The following is a 25556-nucleotide window of genomic DNA, read 5'->3' on the forward strand; positions in this document are numbered from 1 at the left end:
TGGTTTCCATATTCTCAAAATCTTTTACCAGACAATCATATTTATAAGGCTTTCCTGTTTCATCTTCCCCAACACCAGCACGCAGTGCCTCTGGGGCAGAGATGGGGAGCGGCCCCTAAGTTCTGCCTTACCCAGAGCAGAACCTGCTCCACAACAATTGTGGCAGCACCCAGGGGGGACAGAGACCCCCATGGGGCTGGGACCAGCCTGGGGGATTGGTGCAGCATGGGGAGAAAACCACTTCACACCTGACAATGCTGATGTATCTTTGTTCACATCCATGGCAGTTTAGGTCTCTAATGGAACATCTCTAAAGATCTGTGCCACTGCTCACCCCAGAATCCTGGGTTGGTGGTCCAAGGTCAGGATTTGGAGCCCAGCTGGGGGTGGGAGCAGCACCAGCCACATTCCTCATCTCTGTAGTACATTCTCTTTCTTTTCTTTTCCTTATTTAATTTTCAACTAATGAACTGCTCTCCAGAGCTACTTTATTACTATTGATTCCAGGGGCAAAATCCAATTGATCTTGGTTAAAATGAACCATGTTTTTAATTCTGGTACTGACAGGCTCTGGCTAGGCAGGAATCTCTCCAAGCTAAGGGCAAAGTGGGCATGTTGAACTGGTGTCCAGCAGCCAAAGACCCTAGGAAATAAAGCAAAAACTGCCTGGTAGGGTTCAAGGAGTGGTGCCATGCAGAGAAGGGACTGCTCTAGGGCAGGAGGGATCCAGCAGGCGATGCCCATCCTCCCTGGGTGTCACAGACACATTTTATGAAAAATCCTTTTGTTAGAATTGTTCCTTCTGAGAAGCTGAGAGGCCTCAGGAACAAAATGTAAGCAATGATTATCTGCTGCTGTGGAATGCAACAGGTGCATCTGTGATTGGTCTCAGGGGATTGTTTCTAATTAATGGCCAATCACTGTCCAGCTGTCTCAGACTCTCTGAGAGTCACAAGCTTTTGCTATCATCCCACTTCTTTTCTTAGCTAGCCTTCTGATGAAATCCTTTCTTCTAATATTTTTGTATAGTTTTAACATTATATATATATCATAAAATAATAAATCAGCCTTCTGAAACATGGAGTCAGATTGTCATCTCTTCCTGGGACCCCTGCAAACACCACCACAGCTGGGCACTCACCGTGTTGAAGTTGGGGAAGAGGTTGAGCGGTGATGTCCCGTTGAGCCTGAAGGTCAGGAAGTGCTTGATGTCCAAGGGAGGATGGAGAGGCCGGCCAGGGATGGGCAGTGATGCTAAGAGGGGGCTGCTGTGTCCGGAGGGACCTGGGCAGGCAGAGGGAGAGAGCAGCGTTAGCCCTGGTGATCCCTGCTGGCACAGGAGCACAGAGCACACCAGACATGGCACATGGGGACATCTGCCATGGACCACAGAACCCCCCCAAGGAGAGACCCCAGCCCAGGGTGGCCCTGGGAACCTCTTTTTTCTAGGCTCCAAACTTCCAAACCTTCCAGGCTCCAAACCAGCACCCCAGTTCCAAGCTGGACGCTGCCACCTCTGCATCCCAGCGAGGACACGCGCAGGAGTCCGAAGCCTCAGAAAGTGCCCAAACCTCCCCCAGGGAAGCAGCTCCTCCCCTGGGCTCCCCCAAACCAGCACCAACCAGGGCTCCTCACCATGGCTGGTGAAGATTTGGCTGCCAGCAGCAGCCACAGGGCAGAGGCAGAGCTGCCCCCAGTCCTGCGGCACAGCCGCCGCTCCCCGTCCCCCGCAAACGAACCACGCGCTCCAGTGTGGGATTTAAAAATAGCCCAGAGTTATTAATAATGTTCTGTTTCAACAGAAAACACCCGTGGGACTGAGGGAAGCAGGGAAGGGAGGCCAAGCAGAGGTTTGTCTGCAGCCTGCTCCCCATCCCAGCATCACAGATGATGAGCACAGGGAAGCATCCCTGCCAGAGGGAGTCCCTGCCCAGCTCTGGAAGCAAGGAGGGGGGAAAGCTAAAATAAAATAAATGAACTAATCAAACACAATAAATAAGAAATGGTTTCAGAGTGCTGAGAGCCAGAAGAGCCCATTCACATCCTACATGGCTTCACACCCCCTCCAACCCACTCACAGCCCCGTCCCTTTTCCTGCAGCAAGGACAAGGTCAGTGTTCCTCATTCCTTTGGATTTTTTTGAGGTTTGGGTTCTTTTCCACCTCGAAGGCATCATGGATCCCTTGACAGAGGGATAATGTTGACAGAGGGATAAGGCTGTGGGTCCTGCCTTACCCACAGCCCCATCCCTTTTCCTGCAGCAAGGACAAGGTCAGTGTTCCTCATTCCTTTGGATTTTTTTGAGGTTTGGGTTCTTTACCACCTCGAAGGCATCATGGATCCCTCGACACAGCACAACCCCATCCCACCACCCTCCTGGACCTGAGAACATCCCTGTGGGAGGCTGACTGGCCAGCACAGAAAAACTCTTCACCAGCACCGAGCTTGAGCCCCCTCACCCCAATTCCAGCCATGCAGAAGGAGGCTGCTGCTGCTCCTCACTCTGCTCCGCGCCCTCCCCACGCCAATCCCGGCTGGTGCAGGATCTGAGCCACATCAGAAACCCAAAGTTCGAGAGGTTCCCTGGGTTTGAGCAGCCAGCGCTCGTCGCCAGCCCCACGGGCACCAACGACCTCTTTCTGGGCGAGCACACGCGGAGGCTCTGCCGCGGCGCCGGAGCCATCCCCGAGCCAGGCCTGGCTCCGGGCAGGAATCAGGGTTTGCTTCATCAGGCGTGCACTGATCGAGTTAATTCCAGAGTCGCCCAGGAGGGAAATCTGCGAAACCGCTTCAAAATAAATAAATAACAGCACGGCAGCAGCGAGCAGGGCTGGGTGAGGGGTGCATAATTAACCTTGTGAGGCATGAAACAGCGTTTCTACATCAAATCATTGGAGATGGATGGGCTGGCGCCAGAGGAGCTGCCCTGGGACCACCCAGCACACGCAGCTGGGGCCCCACGAGAGAGCAGCAAAGGGATTTGGGGCTGGATCATGGGGGGTGAAACTCATCACAGCCAGGGTGGTTTGCACTGGCCTTAAAAACATAAAATATAGATATGCACACACACACACACAAATAAAAATAATTAAAATTGTAAATATAAATATATAAATAATTATATTTTATTATAATTATTAAAAATCTATATATGTATATAAATATTAATAAATAAAATTATCGTTATTATATATTATATTTTATATGTTGTATATAATATATATTATATATTATATATTATATATAAAATCTATATAGTTTTATATAATTATTTTCCAAATTATTATAAATTTTATAAACATAAATATGCACACATTTTTATATTTATATTTTTATTTATATATATAGCTATAATATATATTAAAAGTATACATATATAATGTATATATATAATATACATAGATACACATATATTTTTAATATATATAATATACATACATATACATATATACATATATATATACACATATATGTACATACATACATACACACATATATATATATATATATATACACACACATACATACACATATATATCTGGGAGGAACAAGAGGTGGGTGACCACCTTATCCCCAAAATCAGTGACTACAAGAAGGGATGCTGCAGCTCAGCCAATGCTTGTGCTGAAGGTTTCAGTCCCTGGGGAGCAGCCCCTGCACTGGGCAGGCACAGGATGAGCACTGAGGGGACACAGACTCCAGGATTGGCCACCACCTGCAGCAGCTGCTGCCCACCAATGGTACTGAGAAGATATGTCAACCTCTCTGGCACATGCCTGAGCTCAAATTTGTGGGTTAAATACATTTCTGGGATAAACCAGGCAGTCAGAGAGAGCTCAGAACCCCCTGCGAGACCCTGCAGATGGGCAGGATTTTTCTGGGGCACCTGCAGGACGCTCTTGGGGCACCTTTCCAAGGTCACAGGGCTATGGCATTGTGGGTCCTGCCTTACCTTTGCTGCAGGGCAGATTCCAGCAGCAGCTGAGGGCAGTATTTTTAGGTATTAATTAGACACTCAATTAAGGAGATTTGCTTTTGGGAGAGTGGCAGGGTCCCAGGTCTGTATAGAATGACACGACCTTAGGCAAGGTGACGGCAGCAGCAGGTGGGTGAACAGGCCCCCAGTGGTTCAGCTCTTTGTCACAGCCCCTGCTCTGTCTCCCCCACCTCCCCACCAATGCTGCTGCTCTGGCACTGCAGATCCTCCTGGGACAGAGCGTTCCAAGGGGCTGCTGCAAGGAGAGGAGCACAGGAACCATGTGTTCCTGCCACGGGCACCTGCTGCAGTTTGGGGGATTGTCTCTGTGCCCACCCAGGTCCACAGGTGCCACCAGACCTGACCAAGAGGTGTCAAAGTCACGATGTCCCTGATGTGGTTCTGTGTGTCCCCTGCTTGGGGCTCAGCCAGAGACACTGGAGCCTGCACATTCTCCACTTGGAGCTCAGCCCAGTTCAAGTGAATTTTGTAGGGAACCCTTGGAATTTAAAGGAATTTTCAGCCCAAACTCACCCAAACTGTGTCTGGCTGTCCCCCCCAGCCTGTCCCCCACTCCTCCACCCTGCACAGCCACCGAGCTCAGCCAGAGACACTGGACCCTGCACATTCTCCACCTGGAGCTCAGCCCAGCTCCTGTCCCACAGACAAGTGACTTTTGTAGGGATCCCCTGGAATTTAAAGGAATTTTCAGCCCAAACTGTGTTTGGCTGTCCTCCTCAGCCTGTCCCACACCCCTTCACCCTGCACAGCCACCGAACACACAACTGCAGCAGGTTTTTCTCCTGCTCCCTGTAAGGCAGAGCAACTGTTGTGCTCTGTGTGAAGCTCCCAGAGCTGCCTGTGAAGGTGGCAGGGCCAGGGCTGCAGGTTCTCACACCAACAGGAGCCTGCCAAGGACCCATCCCCGCAGACGCCGCTGCCTCAGCGAGCATCTGGCGCAGAGTCTGCCCAGGCCAGATGGAGATGGAGCTGCTCATTCACACAGAGGCTCCCTCCTGCTTGGGAAATGTTCTCAGCAAATTTTGATGGTGCCTCTAAATCCTTACCCACGGCTTTAAAGGTTTTGTCTCTGGCCAAGCATGTTTCCAGGAGGCTCCTCAATGCCAAAGGCTGACGGACAGAGAACAGCAACCCCCAGTCACAACACCGGACCACGACGGCAGCACCAGTGCAGCCCCAGCACCTCTGGGATGTGGACTGGCAACAAACAGATTGCACTGCACTGTTCTCCCAGAGCAAGCAGACCTGGCCTGTGGGGCAGCAGATCTGCTACATCCTCCCATTTCCAGCTTTTGGCAGCCCCAGCAGAGGACCTGGCTCTCAGGATTTAACTGAGATAATGCTTCATGCTGCTGCACTGGGTTTATTGCTGATTAGAACCAGTCTGAAGTGAAGGAAACAGCCCTCCAAGTGAAAACCAGCAACGCCCAGTCACACTGGAACACACCAGCAGCACCCCAGACCCGTGGGCAGAGGGCTCCGAGCTCCAGGCTGCTGCAGGCACCAACAGCTCTGCTCACCTCAGGACAGACAGTAACACTTCAGAGAAGAAATATGAGCTGAACACCTCCAGTTGGCCCCAAAGCAGGTGTTGAAGGACCTTCTCCCAGACTGCAGGTTGCCAAGAGTTCATGGTGCAAAGGGAACTTGGGGAGGTGAGGACGTGTTGGAAAGAACAAGAATTAGCTATTGATTGTTTTTGGACCCCTGCTCATAATTTATTCTGTCCTTGCAGAAAAAAAAAAAAAAGTCCTTTTGGATATCTTTAAACTTTAGGAAAATTAAGATAGACCTTTTTAATATAGATATTTATATATGTATATTTATATATATATATATATACACACATACAGATATGTACACAATGATGCATTTAAAGTTAACATTTCCTCAGCCATTACAACATCATTCCCTAAATCTCTTGCTCTTGAAATGATCATGACTTGATGCCACTGCTAAAAATACCCTGTGCTGTGTGCAAGGAACACCAACACGACACCGCCAGGCATGTTGGGGTCGGCGCAGAGCTTGGAGGATGTGCTGCCTTTTCTGCATTCACTCTCCAGGCTCCAGAATAACAAAAATCCCATATTTTTGCAGAGAATTAAGCAAAAGCTGCCGGGTATCTCTGTGCAAAGGCAACGTGACATTTGAGCTCGAGAGCTTTGCCTTCCTCTCCCCAAAACAAAATGAGGACAAACCCTTGGAAAAAACTCATTGCAATTCGGGATCTTGGGTGGCCTCAGGATTCTGAATTCTGGGCGATTCAAACAGAGGTTTGGGGCATGAGGATCCTGTTTTCTCTTCCCAGCACGGAGCAGGTCACCATCCAGTGCAGCTGCCCAGCTCCAGCAGTGCCCAGTGACGTGGAAAGGCAGCGTTGAGCTGGCCCTGGGGGCTGCCCCAAGGGCTCCAAACCAGCCCCGCTCACTTCACCTGCGCCATGATGAACCCAGACTCCCTCATGCTCTCGTAGCACTCGATGGCCAAGGCAAAGTTGAACTCGCTGATGGCTGGCCCGTCGATGGCGATCTTCATGAGGTCAGAGAGGCCCTGGTCCCTGGCGAGGCGCGAGCGGCCGCGCTGCAGCAGCTCCCGGCCCCGGCGGATCTTCTCGGCCAGCACCGAGCCCAGCGGCAAGGCCAGGGCTATAGCGGCCAGGACAGCGAAGTCTGGGAAGAGCTCGTGCATCTCAGAGCTGCTGTAGACCAGCTTGACACACAGGTCCTTGAAGGAGAGCTGGCTGAGGCTGAAGACGATGCGCTTGAAGAGGGGAAAGTCGCTCAGGGCCCTCTCGCTCACCACCACCCGCGAGTACACCCGCAGCAGGAAATTCAGCTCGCTCACCCCGTAGCTGCCAATGTCCTCCAGAGACTGCGGGTAGCACTTGGGGTTGAAGATGGCAGAGAAGGAGCTGATGGCCTCCAGGACGCTGCTGGGGAACCTGTCCAGCAGGTTGCCCCGTACCTTCTCCAGGTAGCTGTCCTTCAGGTGCTCAAAGTGTTTCAAGTGCACCTGGGAGCAGTTGGCAAGCTCAACACCCTTGTAGTAGAGGCGGCTCTCGCCCTCCCGGCCGTCCTGTGGGTGCTTGTTCATCTCTCTGAGGAACTCCTGGAGGTTCTGGCCACTGGTGCTCTGCTGGGCCTGCAGCGTGGTGGCCGTGGCTGAGACTATGGGCTTCAAGATGGAGAGGTCAAAATCCTCGATCTGGAAGAAACGACTGAGCTTCTGGAAGATGGGGAGGACATCCAGGAGGATCTTGGTGAAAGCCACAAACTGGAACTTCTTGAGCTCTTCGCAGAGGCCACGGGCCACGGGTGAGCACTCTGCCTGGCTCTCCAGCAGCAGCACCAGCGTGGGCCACGAGGAGTCAATGGCTTCTACAGCTGGGAAGATAGAGGTCCAGTGGATGGCTTTGGGGCTCCCAAGGTCTATCTCACAGAGGTCCAGGACCCTCCGCAGCTCCTGCAGGCTCTCCCCTTCCCCCTGGAAGCTGGAGTAGAGCCTATACACAGCATCCACAGTGGTCTCATACTTCTGGAGGTACTCAATGGTGCTGATGCTCTCGGCCAGCAGCAGGGAGGTGCCGTGGGACAGGCAGTGCACCTCAGTGAGGAGCGGGCAGAGCGAGCCCAGCGCCGTCCCCACCCCGCTGAGCCGCTCGGCCACCAACGAGGCACTGTCAGCGCTGAGCCAGGTGAGCTTCATGCTGGGGATGCCAAAGGAGCGCATCACCTCGCCCACCTTGCCTGCCACCGTGGAGGCCTCCCCTGCAGGCAGCTCGAAGCTGCCCAGGAAGGTGGTGGAGGTCTGCCCGTTGCAGGGGGAGACAGTGGTGGTGAACATGGCGAGGCTGCGGTGCTCCAGGACGTCCACTGTCTCGTCCACCACCAGCCCAATGAACGGCGAGGCTTTGATCCTGTGCCTGTCCTCGTTGTGGAGGACTTTGGCAATGGCTGCCTGGGCCAGTGGAAGGAGGGGTGCAGGGAGGGAGAGAGAAACACAAATGAGATTCAGAGGCAGAGGGAGATGAGCAGCACTTGGCACAGAGTGAGCGGGTGGGCTCCCACCCACGGGCTCCTGCAGCGCAAGAGCCCCGAGCCAGGGAAAAGCCCTTGCACACAGAGGCTGGAAATCACTTTCTTTTTCCCTAACAAGCTTTCTCCTCCTGCTCCTGTTTGGCAGCTCAACCACCATGGGAAGCTGCTGAGAGCTTGGGGGTTCCTGTCCTGAGCTTGGGGCCAGAGCCCCACAGATACAGCAGGACACAGCATCACCAGCATCACTGACCCCTCAAGCCCCCAACATCCCATTCCCAAGCCCACATCTATGCTGGCACTGACACCAGGAACTCACCTGCCCCATTCAACTCCAGCAGTTCCACTTCACTGGCCCAGCAGGGGCAGGAGCAGCAGCAAAATGGCAACGTTATTTCCATCTTTACTCATTTACTCACACTTCCCCCATTTCAGGCAAACTCCCCAGTTCGGAGGGAAAACTTCCTCTGTGTGTGTGAGTGCTGCAAGGATCACCACAGGCTGGGAAACCTAATTAGTGGGTTTAGTCTATCAGTAGCAAAATAAGGCTCTGCAGAGAGCTGAAAAGCCTGGCAAACAGCCAAGCCTCACTAAAAATTTAATTTGATTTTAGCAGGCATGAAGCGTTGGTAAAATTCAGAAATCCCTCAAACTCTCCGGCTACTTGATCTTTCTGATCACTCAGTTTAGGGCAAAAAAAGGCAAAACCCACAGTGCTCTTGTGCTAATTGAACTCCTGAGACAATTAGCACTCATCCTGCAAAGCTCAGGGAGCTCGGTGGGGATGGGAACTGTCCCTGTCCTGCCACTGCAGCGACCACCCAGCTGCCAACCCCTAAACCCCCCTTACACACCTGCATCTCCCTGACGCTGCCAGGGTGGTAGAACTCGCTGTGCTCCGACGCCAGCAGCGCCTGGCACAGGTTGAACTTCTGCAAGCTCAGCAGGGAGGAGCACTTCTCATCGGGGATCTCCTCCTTGGCCATCCAGTAGACCGTGGTGAGGACGGCCACCTTGGCCGGGTTCACCTCCACCTTGATGAGCGAGCGCAGCTCGGGGTGGCCAGCACGGGGGGCATCGAAGGCCAGCTGCTGGCGGTTGACGGCCAGCGCCTGGCGGTGGGCACCCGAGGTGACGTGGCGCAGCAGCGCGTGCCGCTGGAAGTTGTCGGTGCCCACGGTGAAAGCGTTCTCCGCTTTCCCGTGCTTGTTCTTCACCAGGGCCTGCCGGCACTCCGCGCAAAACATGAGCTTCCTCTCATAGTCAAACTCCAGCCAGGTGAACTCCTCCTTCCAGTGCTCATTGAAATAGCGTTTGCACTTTTTGTTGGAATTGGAAGTTTCCCCAGCTGGCTTTTTCCCCGGAGGCACCATGCTGCTGTGGCTGGGAAATCAGCTAGGGTTGCAGCGCACCGTGCCTCCAGGAGCAGTGTGCGCATTTAATTTAGTAAGAAGGTCTATTACCACTCTCCTGGTCCGACTGGAGATGAAAGAGACACAAGGGAAATGGGATTAGGGCCCTGCAAACCCCAGCTGGGGCTTGGCTGTGGTGGCACAAGCGACAGTGGCACGGTGACAGCAGCGGTGACAGCAGCCCCAGCACCACACGTGGGGATCCCAGCAAGCTCCTCGTCAGCACCAGCAGAAGCTCTCGGTGTCACTGGTGGGACTGGCACACACACAAATGGTCCCACCAGCACAGGAACACCCACAGACTTCCCCTCGGAGCAGCCTTACCCACTGTGCTGGCACTGGGAAGGTGAGGAAGGCTTAGTGGGGATGAAACACCCAAAAAAGTGTTCAGCCCAAGAGGAGGGCTGGCAGTGAGTGCCAGGACCCTGGAGCAGAACAAGGGTGACTGGGAGCTAGCCCGGACACACGTGCTGGTGTGCACACGTGTGCTCTCAGTCCTGCCTGCCTTGTCCCTCCTCCAGGGAATTGCCAAAGCCGTGGCAGGTCCCGTGGCAGCACAGCCATGCTCTGCACGCTCAGTGGCATCCCAGTGTCCCTTCCAGGGGGTGACACACCACATCCACTCCAGGCCAAGCTCACAAATATCTACCGAGCTAGAGGCTGCAAAGCACTTAAAGATGTAATCAAACCAGGATCTGAAGGGTTTAAGCACTCACTTGACCTCCTCCCTGCACTTCAGGCCCGCTCAGTCTGAACTCACATTTCTCCATGAACCGGACTGAAAATCCAAACTGAGCCTTGATAAAGGTGTTGGTGAGAGGAGGGGGAAGAACCCAGCGCTGCATGGGGAAGGGGGAGAATCAAAATGCAGAGGGAAAAAGAAAGAATGTGGACACTGAGCAGCAAGAAAACTGGGGAATACCATCAGCCCACCAATGAGGAACTTGGGGTTTTTCTGAAGAACTAGCCCCCAAACTAGAGCCACTGCTGTGGGAGCAGGGAGAAGGAACCTTCACAATTCAGGAGTTAGAACAAGACCACAACACCCATCCCCACAGAGCCAGTGCCCTGCACAACGCTGGCAGGTGGCCCTGGAGTGACCTGCAAGTTAGCCTGGCACAGCGACCCCATCCATCCCTGCATGGCCCCAGGGGGAACATTCCTGTGCTCGTTCCCTGTCACTGACCCCATTCCCTCCCAAGCCATCCCCACAGCCCCCCCTCCCCAGCACTTGTTCCAGCAGAAGCCGCTGCCTTGGAAAGAAAAGAAAAAAGAGCAGCAATTAGCGTGTGGGATGCAGGAGGCCGGGGCGGGGGTTGGGATGGAGCAGAGCTCCGTGGCACCTCTTCCCACAGCACCCAATTCCCGCAGCTCTGGCACCAGCCCAGCGCCCCTCGCTGCTGCCGCTGCTGCCCACGGGTGAAAGCAGCACTGAGCATCCCGGGGGACTCGGCAGCAGCTCGGCATGGGGGGCACACTCCGGTTCCCCCAGCAGCCTGCAAGTTTGGGCAAGATGAGGGTTTGGTTGTGGGAGGACAAGCTGAGGCTCGTCCCCGGAGCATCATCCCGGGAGGGTGAGCGGAGCAGCCCCAGCGCCCAGCCCAGCCCTGCGTGCCCACCCCGCTCACCCGCCCCTCCATACGTACCATGGAAAAGCTGCCATAAGCTTTGGGCTGGGGGGGCTTGCAAACTTCCCAGATTTTAAATAGGAAAAAAAAAAAATTAAAAAAAAACCCAAACACACACAAAAACAAAACAACGAACCAAAAAAACCCAAACCCAGCCAAGCAACGCAAAATCCAAAAATAAAACAAAAAGAAGCAGCGGGGCGTTCGTGGGGCGGCCCCGCAGCCCCCGCGGCCCCGAGCGCGGCGGCTGCGGGAACAAAGCCTGCGGCGGCCGCCCGCCTCAGCGGAGCACGGGAGCCGCCATCTTGCAGCCGGCACCGTCTGCCTCACGGCTGCTCCCGGCTGCTCACGGCGGCAGTGGCCACTAGCGGTGACCGGCACGGGCAAGGCCCCGCGGCCGGGACACGGGGACAGGGGACGTGGTGGGGACAGCGGACGTGGTGGCTGCAGCGGCCACGGGGACAGTGGACGTGGTGGTGGCCAGGCCATGGGGCCAGCAGATGTGGTGGTGGCCGGGCCACAGGGACACTGGACATGGTGTCCGAGCCACGGGGACACCGCATGTGGTGGCTGGGCCATGGGGACAGCGGACGATGTGGCGGCTGGGCCACGGGGACACTGGACGTGGTGGCCGGACCACGGGGACACTGGACATGGTGGGGACAGCAGACGCGGTGGCCGCAGCAGCCCCTGGGGACAGGGAGCCCATGGAGCTGTGCCCCGTGCCTGCCCCATGCTCACCTGCCCGGGATCGCTTCCCCCCAGGTGCAAGGAGTGGTGCCCATCAGGGGGATCCTAGCCTGGGTCTCTCAGCTGAGAGCTGGGCACAGGGTGAGCTGCAGGAGGGTTTGCAGCCAGCCAGGATGGGTATTTCTGGGGTTTGGAGGTGTTCTGCAAGTTGTGGGCAGAGCAGCACCCAGCCGTGGACACGGAGGTTCGGCAGGATCCAAGTCCAAGTCCTTCAGGGAATGCCACAAGGTGTTCCTGCTTAGCTGCACTCCTGGTCCATGGCTGCAGGGCTGGGGCTGAAACACTGCCCCTTGTCCCAGGGCTCCCTAACGAGCAGAGGGGTTCCCTACATCCCAAAAGCTTTATTTTATCAATAAATGCAGGTGAAATTTAGAGTCTCGACTACTTCCAGAAAGAGGATTTTGTGCCACATTTGCTTTCCCCAAACAAAGCTCCTGAGAACACTGAAATCCCAAAGGGCACCAGTGTCCTTTGGGACTCCTGATGGGAACCTGGCTCCTGATTTTCTAGCGCGTATCCTGTGCCTGGGAGCTGAAGGATGCTCCCACCCAGACTTGCACTTCTCCTGGTGTGGAATTGGGCCATGAGGAGGGACGTGGCCCCCCGGAATTTGCCTGGATTAGGAGCTGATTGTACCTGGCTCTAGCTGGCTCTGCACCAGGAGGGTCTGGTGGCCCCTGATTAATTCCTCTCTTGAGGCTCCTCCACATATCCTGGGGCTAGAGGCTCTTCCTGCGCTGGGGACATTCTTGCCGAAGTGTCAGCCCAGGGTTAATGAGAGCTGGAGGTGGTGAAACCAGAGCCGGCTCCTGGGGTGAAAACACACCCGATTTATTCTTGTGCTAATGCCGCGAGAAAAGAGGATTGAGCCTTTTTAATGAGTTTTTAGGAGCCTGCAGCATCGCCTGGTCCCATTCCCAGCACCCAGAGCAGGACAGCAAAGGTCAGCGACCCCAAATTAGAAATGGTTGGAACCAACTCCACTTCCCAACTCCTCCATGGAGTCCCTGCAGTGGAATCCACAGGACCAGAGGAGAACACGCTTGTTCTGCCTGCTCCATGCAAGAGGCCAGGCTCAAACCACTGACTCCTTTTCCCCTGCAAACCCATTCCTGCTGGAAGTCCCAATTTAACACGAATTTTGGGCAGCATTTGCAGGATGTCCCTGACCCTCTGCCCTCACACAGCTGCCGGATGTCGGACGTCCTTCCTAAAGGAACTGGAGTGGAGATACTCCTGTTTAACTGCACACAGCAGCAGCAGCAGCCTTGGCTGGAGCCAATTGTTGCTGTTTTTCCCGAGCTGGGTGGGCAGGTGCCCAGAGCACCAGCACATCCATCATCCCCACGGCTCGAGGGTGGCAGCAGCCATGAGCCACAGTTTCCATCTGAGTCCCAGTTTCCACTGGCATCCCACACCTCGGGCAGCCACAGCAGCTCCCACTGGGATGCTCCAGGCACCCCTTCCTGCACTCCAGCCCCACATCCTTGGACGGGTTCCCTAAGGGTTTCTTATTCCATCTATAAGCTGAACAGAAGAGACCAAACCCAAAAAAAAAAATGTTTAAATCCCCGAGTCCAAAGATATTTATGAGATTTTGTTTCCATCCCTGCTCTAAGCCAGTCAGGCTCGGGGAAATGACGCACGCAGTTCCCGCAGCAGAGGTGCTGGTGTTCCCAGAGCTGCTGACCCCAAAGAGCCCATCCCTGCTCCACCAGGAAAGACCCAGCACCCTGCTCACCCTCTGCGCCCAACTCCCAGCCGTGCCAGCCCCCAAAATGAACGGGGAGCATGCAGGGGAGGGAGGGAGGACTCACGGGAGCTGCATCCCTCGCACCCACCCGCAGGTGGTGACAGCTCAGCTCGGTCCCTGCCGCGAGTGCTGGAGGGGGGAGGCTGCGAGGAGCCGCTGTCTCGTGTGGGAGAGAGCACCCGGCACCGTGTCAGCTCAGCCAAATTAAAAATACTCCTGCAGCCCCCGGGCTGGTGCCTGGACGGGCGGATCTGGCAGGGACAGGGCCTGCAGGATGTGCTGACACTGGAAGGGACGTGGGGAGGAGAAGGTGCTCCCATGCAGAGGAGGGGATGGAACACAGACTGAGGGACCCCAGCTTTGTCCCAACTCTCCTGCACAGCTCAGGGGGGTGTTCCTCCTCTTCCAGCACCACTGTGGGCACAAAGACTGGCTCCAGCACGCTCAGATCCTTGTGCAGGGGCTTGGATGGGCAGTGGGCTGTAAGTAGGGAACCATGGGGTGCTACTGGAGAAGAAGCGCCCCAGTTTGGTGACATGGTGGCCCCCACACAGCCCACAGGCACTGCCAGCTTGCAGGATGCAGCCTCGTGCCTCGCTCCCCTGCACAGCTTTGTCACAACCTTCAGCTGCGTGACTGCAGCTGGCAGGGAACAAGCCTTGAAATAAACTCAGATGACATTCCTGCAAACTCTGGACATGGCCACAACAGGATTACTGAGCTGGGCAGGGGAGGGGGGGTGAACATGCTCATCTCTCCCCGCCGGCGACCCCAGCTCAGGCTGAGGCTCCTCTGAGCAGCAGCTGAGAAGGGCAAAGCCCTTTTGTCAAGGAGCAGAAGCAGGGACAGGGTGATCTCGCTGCCTGGGCTTCCTCCAGTCCATGCACCTGGTCCTTGGGAGGCAGCTTGGCTGCATCTTTCTCCCCAAGAGCTACAGGGAACTTCACCCCACAGCACTGGTATCAAAAGCAGCTGCTGAGGAGCAAAACTGGATCTCAGTCTTGCTCTATCAAGAGCATCTTTTCCTCCCTTCTCCACAAACATTGAGCCCAGCTCCCTTTGGATTTTAATTCCCAGTGCTCCCCATTTGCCGGGTAATGATCTGTAAAAGCAGCATTTAGGGATGCCTCCCCCAGCAGAGACCCCAGCCAGCTCAGTGTCCCCTGTGTCACAGCCAGCAGTGCTGCCAGGCCATGGCAGCCCAGACAAGACCCCACCAACAGGGGCTCGAGAGGGATTTGGGCTCATCCTGACTGGAGGTGGCAAACACTGAACCTGACCTGGGCTCCCCTGCCCACCCCTCCCTGGGTCCCCCTGAGAGATGGAGAGCTCAGGAGTGCACCAGAGCCCCCCATCAGTTCAGCCTTTATTCTGGGCACCGTTTAAATTGTAAAAATTGCAGCCAAGTCCAATTCATTACAGCTGAGGAACGGCTGACAGAAATGAAAAGGGAGAAAAGCTCCTCAGATTGATGCTTTCTCACCATTCCAGTGAAATAACCAATTTGGAACAAATTAGGGGCTCCCGTCTCCACCAGCCTTTTGAATTGCCTCCAAGCCAACGCACATTTTTCATAGTGAGGCGTTTCTTCCATTAGCAGTGAAAATTAATGATTTCTATTATTGAAGCACCTGAAGGCAGGTGCCTCCCTCACACAGCTGGGGCTGGGCTGGCACTGAGCCCCCAGAGAGCCAAGGAGACCCACGAGAAGACAGCCAGGTTCAGAGAGGGTAAGTGACACTGCCAGGGGTATCTGGTAGGTCAGTGGCAGAGCCAGTGGCCATCCCCTCTCAGCAGTGCCATCCCAGACCACCATGGTGATGCCCAAAATGCATGTGACAGTGGCACAGCTGTCCCCAAGAGCACACAGACCACCGTGGTGACACCCAAAATGCATGTGACAGTGGCACAGCTGTCCCCAAGAGCACACAGACCACCGTGGTGACACCCAAAATGCATGTGACAGTGGCACAGCTGTCCCCAAGAGCACACAGACCACTGTAGTGACACCCAAAATGCGTGTGACAGTGCCACAGCTGTCCCCGAACCCCCCTAAGCAGTGAAACCACTTGAGCCTCATCCAGTCCCAGCTTTGCTTGGGTAGGGTGAAAAAGGGAATTGCCCCAAGGGTACAACTTAAACTTCAGGAGGGCAAGTCCTGAGGCACCTATACAGCTTTCAAACCTCAATCCACCTCAATATTTCCCCTCCCAAGAGGACCAAAGCCCTTCTCCTCCCCTCTGCTCCCAGCATTATTCCCTGAGCACAGCTCCCCAGCTGAAGCACACAACCCCCTGCAACCACAGCTGCCCCATGGCCAGGATGGTCCTGCTTAGAGTTTGGGAGATGACACACGTCTGTCCTCATTTTTTAATTAGATTTTTTATTTCCTACCTCTAGTATTTCATTGTAATTTCCGCCACTCCTACCCAGGCCGTGCTAATATAATCACTCAGGAGGAGAGTGGGAGCAGCCAGCCCACTCCTTCCAACATCCCGCTCAGGAAAGGCACACAAAAAAAAAGCAATCTGCTAAATCCCCAGCCCCTGCAGTCATTACAAGCTCAGGGACATCAGGTGGGTGCTGAAACAAACCATCAAAGCCTCAGTGCCGCCAGCACCTGCCAGGAGCATCAGCACTGAGAAACTTCAAAAAAAAAGTTCACATTTGCCCAAAACACTCGTTAGCAGTTCATTGCTGCAGCAAGGTGAGGCATAATTAAAAATGGACTGAAGAGATTTGTGAATTATATCCTCGGCTTGATGCTGGAGACACAGTGATATTTTTTAGACCACATCATCCTGGAGGTCAAGATTAGATGACAGCTTGGTCTAAAAATACTCTGAAGGGGAGGCTGAGGCTGTTGGAGGAGGTCAGAGCCCCCTGTGCCCCCCTCCCAGTGTTGCAACCAAGGGACAGATGTGTCCCCCAGGACATTGCTTGGAGCAAGCCCCAGTCATAAAAACAACTGCTGCATTTACAGGGAAATCCACCCAAAACAAGCACGGGGAAAGCTCGGTCCCACCATCTGCCAAAGGAACCCCAAAGCCAAACCCAGCAGCTCAGTGAGGCCAGGCTCCCCACACTGTCACCCCTACAGGTCCTGAGAGGGCTGGAATCACCATGAAAGCACCACATTCCTCCCCCTGGAGCAGCATGGGGAACATCAGTGAGCCCATTCAAAACTGAAGCTTTAGTGGGTATTTAATATTTCCTCCATATCTGAGGCCACAGAGTGAAAAGCAAGCTTTGGGGTTGGACTTTAGTTTGTCTTTCAAGCCTGCTTTGCCTGACAAGTGCTTCAGATAAATATCCCGAGTAGTGTTACACGTTCCAGAGAGACAGGGAAAGATGTTTCAGAGAAAAGATTGTGTTTCAAACTATTAGAAAAATTAAATTGATCCACGGGACTTGGCTGGGGCCAGCTTGATCTATGGGAGACAAGCACCCCAACATGGGCACCTGACTGCTGTGCCAGGCTAACAACATCCATGTTCCTGGCTTGGTTGCCCTTGGGCACCCAAAAGGAAATGTTATCAGAGGAATGGGAGTGCACAGCAGCCTGCAGATGTGCACAGCACGCACACACACACAGAAGTGGCACTGCTGCCCACAGGGAGGTGCCAGCCCCATCCCTGCCAGCAGCCAGGGGCCACTCTCCCTCCCCAGCAGAATTAACACCGATAATAACAAAACCACTAAAATTACCAGCCCTGAACCCACACAGAACCAAGAACAGCATCACATTCTGCTCACTGCTGCTGCTCTGCTTCTCCAAGCCTGGCCACGGAGCTCCACCTGCCCCTGGCCACCCTCACAAGGACACTGCTGGTCACTCTCCCCCAGCCTCACATCGCACAAAAAGCATCCAACAAACGTCTGTGTCGCAGGTGCAGCAGGAACGCGAGTTGGAGCTGACACCCAGACAAAGAGCAAGGGCAAAATCCAGCCCTGTCAGCACACAACCTTTTCCCTCCTCTTTTTGCAGCCCTGGGAAAAATCAATAAGATGCAGTGAGTCAAACTCAGCTTGAAGCCCGTAAGTAATTAGGATTAGCAGGCTGGGAGCCCAGGGAACAGGCTGCCTGTGTGCTGGGCGGGCAGGGACCATTTTGTGGGTGTAGGGTACAGCCTCAGCTGATGCAAATAACACGAGCAGCTCCTTAACGGGGTTTTCAGGCAGAACGGCAATAAGGAATGGGAACGACAGCGTTTGCTTAGAAATGGGAAAATCTGATGGGGATAATTTGGGGTGCCGAGCCGTGCTAGGAACAGGATGGGGACCCCACAGGTGAATCAGGAGTTGAGTTGGATGCCGAGCCCATTCCCAGCCCCTCACTCTGAGCCCGGACTCCTTGAGTACCGCTTATTCCCGGGGTTTTTACCCGGCAGTAAATAACCCTAAATAGTGAAACGTTGAGGTGGGTTAACTTAGTGGCCAAAATCGCAAAGTGGAGAAGAGACCCCCACACACACACAACCTGCGCAGAGCGACCAGCAAAATAAAAACCAATTCGCTGCTTTTCTGTCCTGAAAAACAGCTCGGACGCCGAAAAGCGCCCTTTCCTCCAGCTGAAGGAACCCGGCAGAACACGGGAGCGCTCAAACCGGGGAGCAGCAGCCCCGGGACAGCGGCGAGGCCATACCCCGGTCCCCATCCCCTCAAAATCACCGACCCCCGAGCTCCGCGGCTGCACCCCCGAGAAGCGAGCGGGGGATGAAGGAGCGATGGAGGGCGACAGGGAGAGATGAGGCTGCGGGAAAGTTGCGTGTCACCCACCTAGGAGCATTTTGGATGCGGCTGCGTCTCCTGGGCGCTGCTGGTGCCTCCGCTCGCCGGGCAGAGCTGCGGGCAGGGCCGGGCGGGCGCAGCCCCGCTCTCGTTCCCGCTCCCGCCGCCCCTCGCCCCGCGTCCGGCCCCGCCTCGGCCCCGCAGCGGCGCGGGGGGAGAGAAGCGACCGGGGATCGGCGTGGGAATGGGCGGAGGGACCGCAGCTCCCCCTCCCCGCACAGCCGGGGCTGCCCGGACCCCGAAACTTGCGGCGAGGGGAGGGAACCCTCAGTGCCACCCCCGGGGCGCTCGCAGAGCTCTCTAAGGTGGCTGATTTGGAGGAAAATGTCCTTGTGGGGTTGGGAGGGGACACTCAGCGGCAGCCACCCACCCCGACCCCCGGCAGCAGGGACCGGGTCCCTGCCGTGGGTCCCTGCTCGATCAGCCCCAGCCCTGAGTGCTGGGAACACACAGAGTCTGCCCCAAGCATGTCATCGGCTTGGGGGGTGACACGAGTGGGCACGGGCAGCCTGGCCCGGTGGGGTGCTCATCTCAGCCCCCCCTATGGCTGAGGTGCTCAGTATCCCATGATTGGGGTGCTCATCTCAACCTCTCTAAGACTGGGGTGCTCATTTCAGCCCCCCATGACTGAGGTGCTCATCTCAGCTCCCCGTGATTGAGGTGCTCAGTATCCCATGATTGGGATGCTCATCTCAGCCCCCCTATGGCTGAGGTGCTCATCTCAGCCCCCCATTATTGGGGTGCTCATCTCAGCCCCTCTATAGCTGGAGTGCTCATCTCAGCCCCTCTATGATTGAGGTGCTCATCTCTGCTCCCTGTGATTGAGGTGCTCAGCCCCCCAAGATTAGGGTGCTCATCTCAGCCCCCCTATGATTGAGGTGCTCATCTCAACCCCTCCATGACTGGGGTGCTCATCTCAGCCCCCCAAGATTGGGATGCTCATTTCAGCCCTCCATGATTGGGGTGCTCAGCCCCTCATGATTGAGGTGCTCATCTCAGCTCTCCAAATTGGGGTGCTCATCTCAGCCCCCCACAACTGAGGTGCTCAGTCCCCATGATTGAGATGCTCATTTCAGCCCCCTGTGATTAAGGGGCTCATCTCAGCCCCCCACGATTGGGGTGCTCAGCCCCCCATGACTGGGGTGCTCATCTCAGCCCACCATGATTGGGGTGCTCATTATTGGGGTTTTCATGCCTGCTGCCCTCCCCATCAGTTCCTTAGCAAGGACTGTGGCTCCTCATGGCAGCACCTTCTCTGTGCTGATTTTTGGCTCCTTCTCAGGAGGTGAGGCTCATGACTTTCTTACATTGCTGCCCTTTAAACAGGGAAATGAAAAACCTGCTCGTGAAAAGGGGAAACAATCACCTCCCCTGCCTCCCTGAACGGGAGACAAGAACAAGGAAGGAATGAAATATTTTTCTCCAGTCAAACAATACAAGGAGTTGGGCAGAAACCACTGGGCGATACAGAATGAAAATGAACCTTTCAAACCATGAGATGCCTGGGTGTGCCCATGTGCCACAGCCAGACTGGGCACTTTTGGGGTAAATCACAGAATTTTGGTGCACTGAGAAGCACTAAAGCCATCAGGGTCCGTCTGGGTGCTGCTGCAGGGCCGTGGTTCTCTCTGCCAGACCTCAGCCTGGCTCGGCTGGCACCGGGGCAGCCTGGCAGAGCCCCGAGCAGGCGGGGTGTTGTTGTCAGGGTCGTTAACAGCAGCAGTAAGTTTAGCCGGGGCACTCGCTAATCCGGGATTGACAGCTGGCCCCGCACGCCTGGCCCGGCCCCCTGCAGGCTATTTAAACCCCATATTAATTTGTTTAATGTCATCAGGGGTTTGGTGGTACTGCAGGGAGCTGGAAATGTAAAGGCTGGGAGGAGCAGGGGGCTCCTCCATCCCAGAACGATGCTGATCTCCTTTCCCAGGGATAACCACAAGCCATGAGCAAGTCTGGCATCTCCTGACCTCCAGCCCCTCTGGACTGATGTACAGCCCTGATCCCCACTCCATCCTCCATTTGCCCTGAGCAGCCCCTTCATTCTCCCCAGAAATCCCCTCAATAAATCCTCTCCCATGCGGTTCACACTGCATTTATCCCATCCAGGCCAGCAGCTCCTGGTCAGCATTGTCACGGAGCTGGAGTGACACGGAGGGCTGGAAGGGCGTGTGGGATGCTGCACTTTGTGGCCGAGCCTTTGAGGCCAGCTGGAGCTGGGGTTTATTGCAGGTGCTGATTACAGCCCTGGCCATTAACGCCTCCCAGCCCTGCCCAGCACATCACTGGAATTTCCCAGCTCGGCCCTGTGGGTCTGTCCGGTGCATAACTTGCTATATTTGTCCATATTTGTCCATAACTTGCTATATTTGTACCCCAGAGCTGGTGTAGGGCAGCAGCACAAAGCTTCCCACAGGGTCCAGACCCACATCCCCCATCCCAGGGAGCAAAGCCTGAGGCTGCAGATCCCCACAACCTCCTCTGTGGGGTGAAGCTGCTGAGGAATCTACCCTGGAGTGGCTGAGAAGGGGTCAAAAAGCTCCACCATCACATGGGAGGCCCTAAAAAACCCCCAGATCCAACAGGGGTCAGATGCTACAGCCCCTCGTGGTCACCACTTTCGTTGTCCACACGTGGGGCACTGATGGCTGAGCACCCCAAGAGTGTGGGGATGGAACCAGAGGGTTTCCTGTGAAATGGCCCCAGCCCTCAGCCTGCAGCTCATCCTCACACCCACCCCTCCTGGGAGAGGCAAATCCCAAACATGCACTAAGCCGGGCTTGCTTGGGCAGGTCTGCTCAAATCCTGCCTGTGGCTTAAAGCACGAGGGAGGGAGGGTGGGCAGGGAGAAGGGGAGGGTGCTCGGGCTCAGCTGTGCCACCAATGCCACCAATTCACAGGGTTCAGGCTCCAGGAACCACAACAGAGGGATTGCTCTGAACCCTACTGAGGGCAGAGTTAAATTCTTTGCTGGCTGTCCAGGACTGGCTTTTCCCAGCCTTAGACTCCAGAGAAAGCCTGGCAAAAAGAGACCAGAATTGGGCAAAAAACACATCAATAAAGGAGAAGGGAGATAGGAATAAAAGCCCAGCCAAAACTGCTCCCTGCCCACGTCTGCTGAGGACATCCAGGACTGGCTCTTCCCAGCCTTAGACTCCAGAGGCAGCCTGGCAAAAAGAGACCAGAATTGGGCAGTGAAAACATCAATAAAGGAGAGGGAGACAGAAATAATAGCCCAGCCAAAACTGCTCCCTGCCCACGTCTGCTGAGCCTTGCAGAGCCTTTCTGGCTGACTTTGTTCACCGAGGGTTTAGGGTATAATTTGGGGGTGAAAGACGGCAGATAGGATCAGGACTGATACACCTGGAGGATGTGGATCAGTTTTCTCCTGCTCTGTAACCTGAGCCCCATCAGGAGCAGGAGGCTCCGGCTGAAGCAGCCGCCGGCGTTCATCCCTGCCGGCCCAGGAAGGCAGGCACTGACCTTTCCTGCTCCTCAGTTTGCTCAGGATTAAAGTAACATTTTTTAAGGGCTGAATCCTCCTCCCCCGAGGGGCTTCCCACACAAAGAGAGTGAGGTTTGTGGCTCACAGTCACCCACGACCCCCCTGATAAACAGAGACTTGCCAAACTGCCCACCCAGTTAATTTTTCAGTTAATTTTTCAGAGTTCACCGTGCCCACCCAGATAATTTTTATTAATCCCCATTTTTTTAAATGAATCCTTCCTACAGATTTTTGCCTCTATGCAGAGCAAACCTGAGAGACCTGCCAAACTGCTGAGTTCACCGTGCCCACCCAGATAATTTTTATTAATCCCCAATTTTTTTAATGAATCCTTCCTGCAGATTTCTGCTTTTATACAGAGCAAACCTGGGAGCTTTGTGTCAGTGGAGGGCTCTGGTGACTCTGAGGGGACACAGACCCCCAGCTCTGACCCCCAAGGATGAGCCAAGGTGGGCAGGGCTTTGGTGGTGGAATGATGCCTCCCACCCTCATCATCCTTCCCAGGGAGATGGCTAATTACAAAGGCATCCAGGACACGTCTGTGAACAGGGTGGAGAAACTGCATGACCTAGAAATATTTAATTATCAAGAAAAGGGGTGGAAATTACACCTGGAAATAGTTTCAGAGAGAGAGTGTGTGTAAGATTTTCCATCTAACTCAGGAGGGCTCTCCTGGAAAGGACAGGCAGAGGGTTCCACCTTGCCACCACATTTTGGTTCCCCCCAGCCCAATGCAGATTTCCTGGGGGGTCACAGGGCCCATGTGGAGTTTGGCATGGAACCAGCTAGCCAAAATCTTCTGGATGCTTAATTAGCCAGGGGTGATGCTGTCTCTGGTCTTGCCCATCAGGTTCTCATTAGCTTGGCCCCTCAGGGGCTGCTGGTGCCCAAGGAAGTTAATCAGGGCAAACACTGTGGTGCCACAGCTCAGAGCACACCGAGACACTCCGGCTGGCACAGCAACAGCCAGATAAATGAAAATGCTCCTTGCAAATCTGTGGCTGCAGAAAATACCAAAGGTGAGCTGATGCAGTGTTGTGGGCAAGCTGTCCAAAAGCAGTGATAACTCAGGGGCATAAAAAAGGAAAGGAACTGAATCTGAGGTGAGCAGGCAGTGCCTGCAGGTGGAGGCAGCTCTGCCCCAACCACTCTGGCAACTCCAACAGCTCTGACAACTCCAACAGATCCAACAGATCCACCTCACATGCTCCAAAAGCAGAGCTGGGGCAGCCCAGGGAGGCTGCAGGGAAAAGCCACAGTCCTTGTGCTGGAAGGACACACAGCTACCAACACCAAACCCTCACAGCCAGCTCATCCAGAGCCCTGCACCACTCTGCTCCAGCATCACCAGGAGCAGACAGCAGGGCCCTGGATCCCTCTGGAGCAGAGAGCAGGGCCCTGGATCCCCCTGGATCCTCCTGGAGCACAGAGCAGGGCCCTGGATCCCCCAGGAGCACAGAGCAGGGCCCTGGATCCCCCTGGAGCACAGAGCAGGGCCCTGGATCCCTCTGGATCCCCCTGGATCCCCCTGGAGCAGAGAGCAGGGCCCTGGATCCCCCTGGAGCACAGAGCAGGGCCCTGGATCCCCCTGGATCCCCCTGGAGCACAGAGCAGGGCCCTGGATCCCTCTGGATCCCCCTGGATCCCCCTGGAGCAGAGAGCAGGGCCCTGGATCCCCCTGGATCCCCCTGGAGCAGACAGCAGGGCCCTGGATCCCCCTGGAGCACAGAGCAGGGCCCTGGATCCCCCTGGATCCCCCTGGAGCACAGAGCAGGGCCCTGGATCCCTCTGGGTCCCCCAAGAGCACAGAGCAGGGCCCTGGATCCCTGTGGACCCCCAATCCCAGGCTGTGGTTGTGGCTCTAAAAGCCAGCATCCCGTTTTCTCCCTCTGCGCAGACACCACGGGGTTATGGAGAGGAGAGAGCTCACTCTGAGGCAGAAGCACGACGATGGGGAGATCATCTCTTCAGAGAGAATTTTATATTGCTTACGACTTACTGTCTGACAACATAAAACAGTTTAAGCAGCCGGCCCTAAATCACAGTGACAGCTCTGCACTACCCACAGCCCCCTCCCTGCTCCTGCCTTCGCTCCCCATTCTCCCGTTCCCAACTCGCTCCTCCCGTGCCCCCGGGCGGGCACACACACACACAGACACACAGCGGGCACGGCGAGGAGCCCCAGGCTGGATGCCCAGGGGGATGAGCCGCGTTTCCATCACTGAGGAGCCGCTCCATCCCTCCGCTGTCCCCCGTTCGGTGCCGGTGCTCTTGGGGCCCCGGCGGGGCACGGGGCGGGTGCGGAGCCCTCGCACGCACAGCCCGGGCACGACCCGCTCCATGCAGCGCCGCTAATCCCCTGTGACAGCCGGGAGAGAGCGGGATGCAGTGCGGGATGCAGCAGGATGCTCGTTCCTGTCGTGGTTTGAGAGGGAGTGAGGTTTTTTGGGATGCTGTGGTCAGACGTCTTTTATGGAAAATCCTTTCCTTAGGATTTTTCCTCCTGAGAAGCTGGGAGGCCTCAGGAACAAAATGTAAGCAATGGTTATCTGCTGCTGTGGAATGCAACAGGTGCATCTGTGATTGGGCTCATGTGGTTGTTTCTAATTAATGGCCAATCACAGTCAGCTGGCTTGGACTCTCTGTCCCAGACACAAACCTTTGTTATTCATTCTTTCTTTTTCTATTCTTAGCTAACCTTCTGATGAAATCCTTTCTTCTATTCTTTTAGTATAGTTTCAATGTAATATATATCATAAAATAATAAATCAAGCCTTCTGAAACATGGAGTCAGATCCTCGTCTCTTCCCTTATCCTCAGACCCCTGTGAACACAGTCACAGTACCATACATGCCATACCATACCTCCCTTCCACTGCTCCAAGTTCCCATTCCCATCTCTGGGCTCATGCTGCCCAAAAAATCTGTTTGTGGTGTGTTGTGCCTTCTCCCTGTGCTGCCCTGCCCCACATCTCCTTCATCCCCCTCTTCTTTTGCATCCTGGTCTTTACACATCAAAGGCCTGGCTTTATTTCATTCCAAAAGTCCAAATTATTCCCAGAGGCAGCAGAGTCCTTTTAAAAATAATCATAATAAATAGATCATGAACAGGAACAAATCTGATCAAAGTGTTCCCTTAACTCCTGGTAGAGCTCGCAGCTCTCTCCATTCTCTGCTCATGGGTCTGGAGAGCAGACAAAGCCATGACAGCTTTGCTGTGGTAACAGGGCCACATTTGTGGATGGGTAAGTCAGGACTTCTTCCCCAGGCTTGCAAATAGAGACCAGAATTGGGCAATGAACACATCAATAATCAGAGATCCCTGTCACAACTGGGGTACACGAGAGAGCATCCACTTCTCACTCCATAATCTTCACAATGCTCCTCCTCCATTGTTTCTTTCTCTATGAAATCAGCAATTTCTCTCCTGGGATCTCCTCTCTGTTCTGTGTCAGAGCAGGACAGTGAACAGCAGAGCCCCCTGGGGGTGCTGAGATCCCCCTGGGGATGTTTAAGATATATGTGATCAGCTAATTAATCATTTAATCACAAAGATGAGATAGCATGGTGAAAATTTACAGCAGCCCCCAAGAGCTCGGGGACGAAGCCAAGCCCTCCAAACTGTGAACAGGGTGACCTGGATGACCTAGAAATATTTAATTATCAAGAAAAGGGGTGGAAATTACA

The 25556-nt window shown here is 54.8% G+C and overlaps 2 protein-coding genes across 4 annotated transcripts in view; both read right to left on the reverse strand.

The window, feature by feature from the left end:
* The window catches only part of ZNF385C (zinc finger protein 385C), a 70396-nt gene that overhangs the window by 13770 nt on the left and 31070 nt on the right, over window positions 1-25556 (reverse strand). The window contains exons 1-2 of one of the 2 annotated variants that reach the window (XM_054281426.1): window positions 18357-18437; window positions 1142-1284 (exon numbers count right to left, since the gene is read on the reverse strand). In XM_054281426.1, coding sequence (XP_054137401.1) covers window positions 1142-1284; window positions 18357-18366 — 153 coding nt within the window. In that variant the 5' untranslated portion in view covers window positions 18367-18437. Of the gene's footprint in view, window positions 1-1141; window positions 1285-18356; window positions 18438-25556 lie in introns of those variants that run through there. The other variant, XM_054281425.1, reaches the window with a different exon arrangement.
* Window positions 5815-11158, reverse strand: CUNH17orf113 (chromosome unknown C17orf113 homolog). 2 transcript variants are annotated; one of them, XM_054281423.1, is made up of 3 exons: window positions 11093-11158; window positions 8889-9513; window positions 5815-7957 (listed from the first exon to the last, which is right to left on the reverse strand). In XM_054281423.1, exons 2-3 carry the CDS (start codon window positions 9405-9407, stop codon window positions 6425-6427), a joined length of 2052 nt encoding a protein of 683 aa, XP_054137398.1. In that variant the 5' UTR covers window positions 9408-9513; window positions 11093-11158; the 3' UTR covers window positions 5815-6424. The 2 variants fall into 2 exon arrangements, with proteins under 2 accessions (XP_054137398.1, XP_054137399.1); XM_054281424.1 differs by lacking the exon at window positions 11093-11158 and having other exon boundaries at window positions 8889-10604.

Source organism: Melozone crissalis, unplaced genomic scaffold, assembly GCF_028551555.1.
Source record: "Melozone crissalis strain CALT ecotype California unplaced genomic scaffold, PUWL_Pcris_2 ptg000032l_1, whole genome shotgun sequence".
Taxonomy (NCBI): Eukaryota; Metazoa; Chordata; class Aves; order Passeriformes; family Passerellidae; genus Melozone; species Melozone crissalis.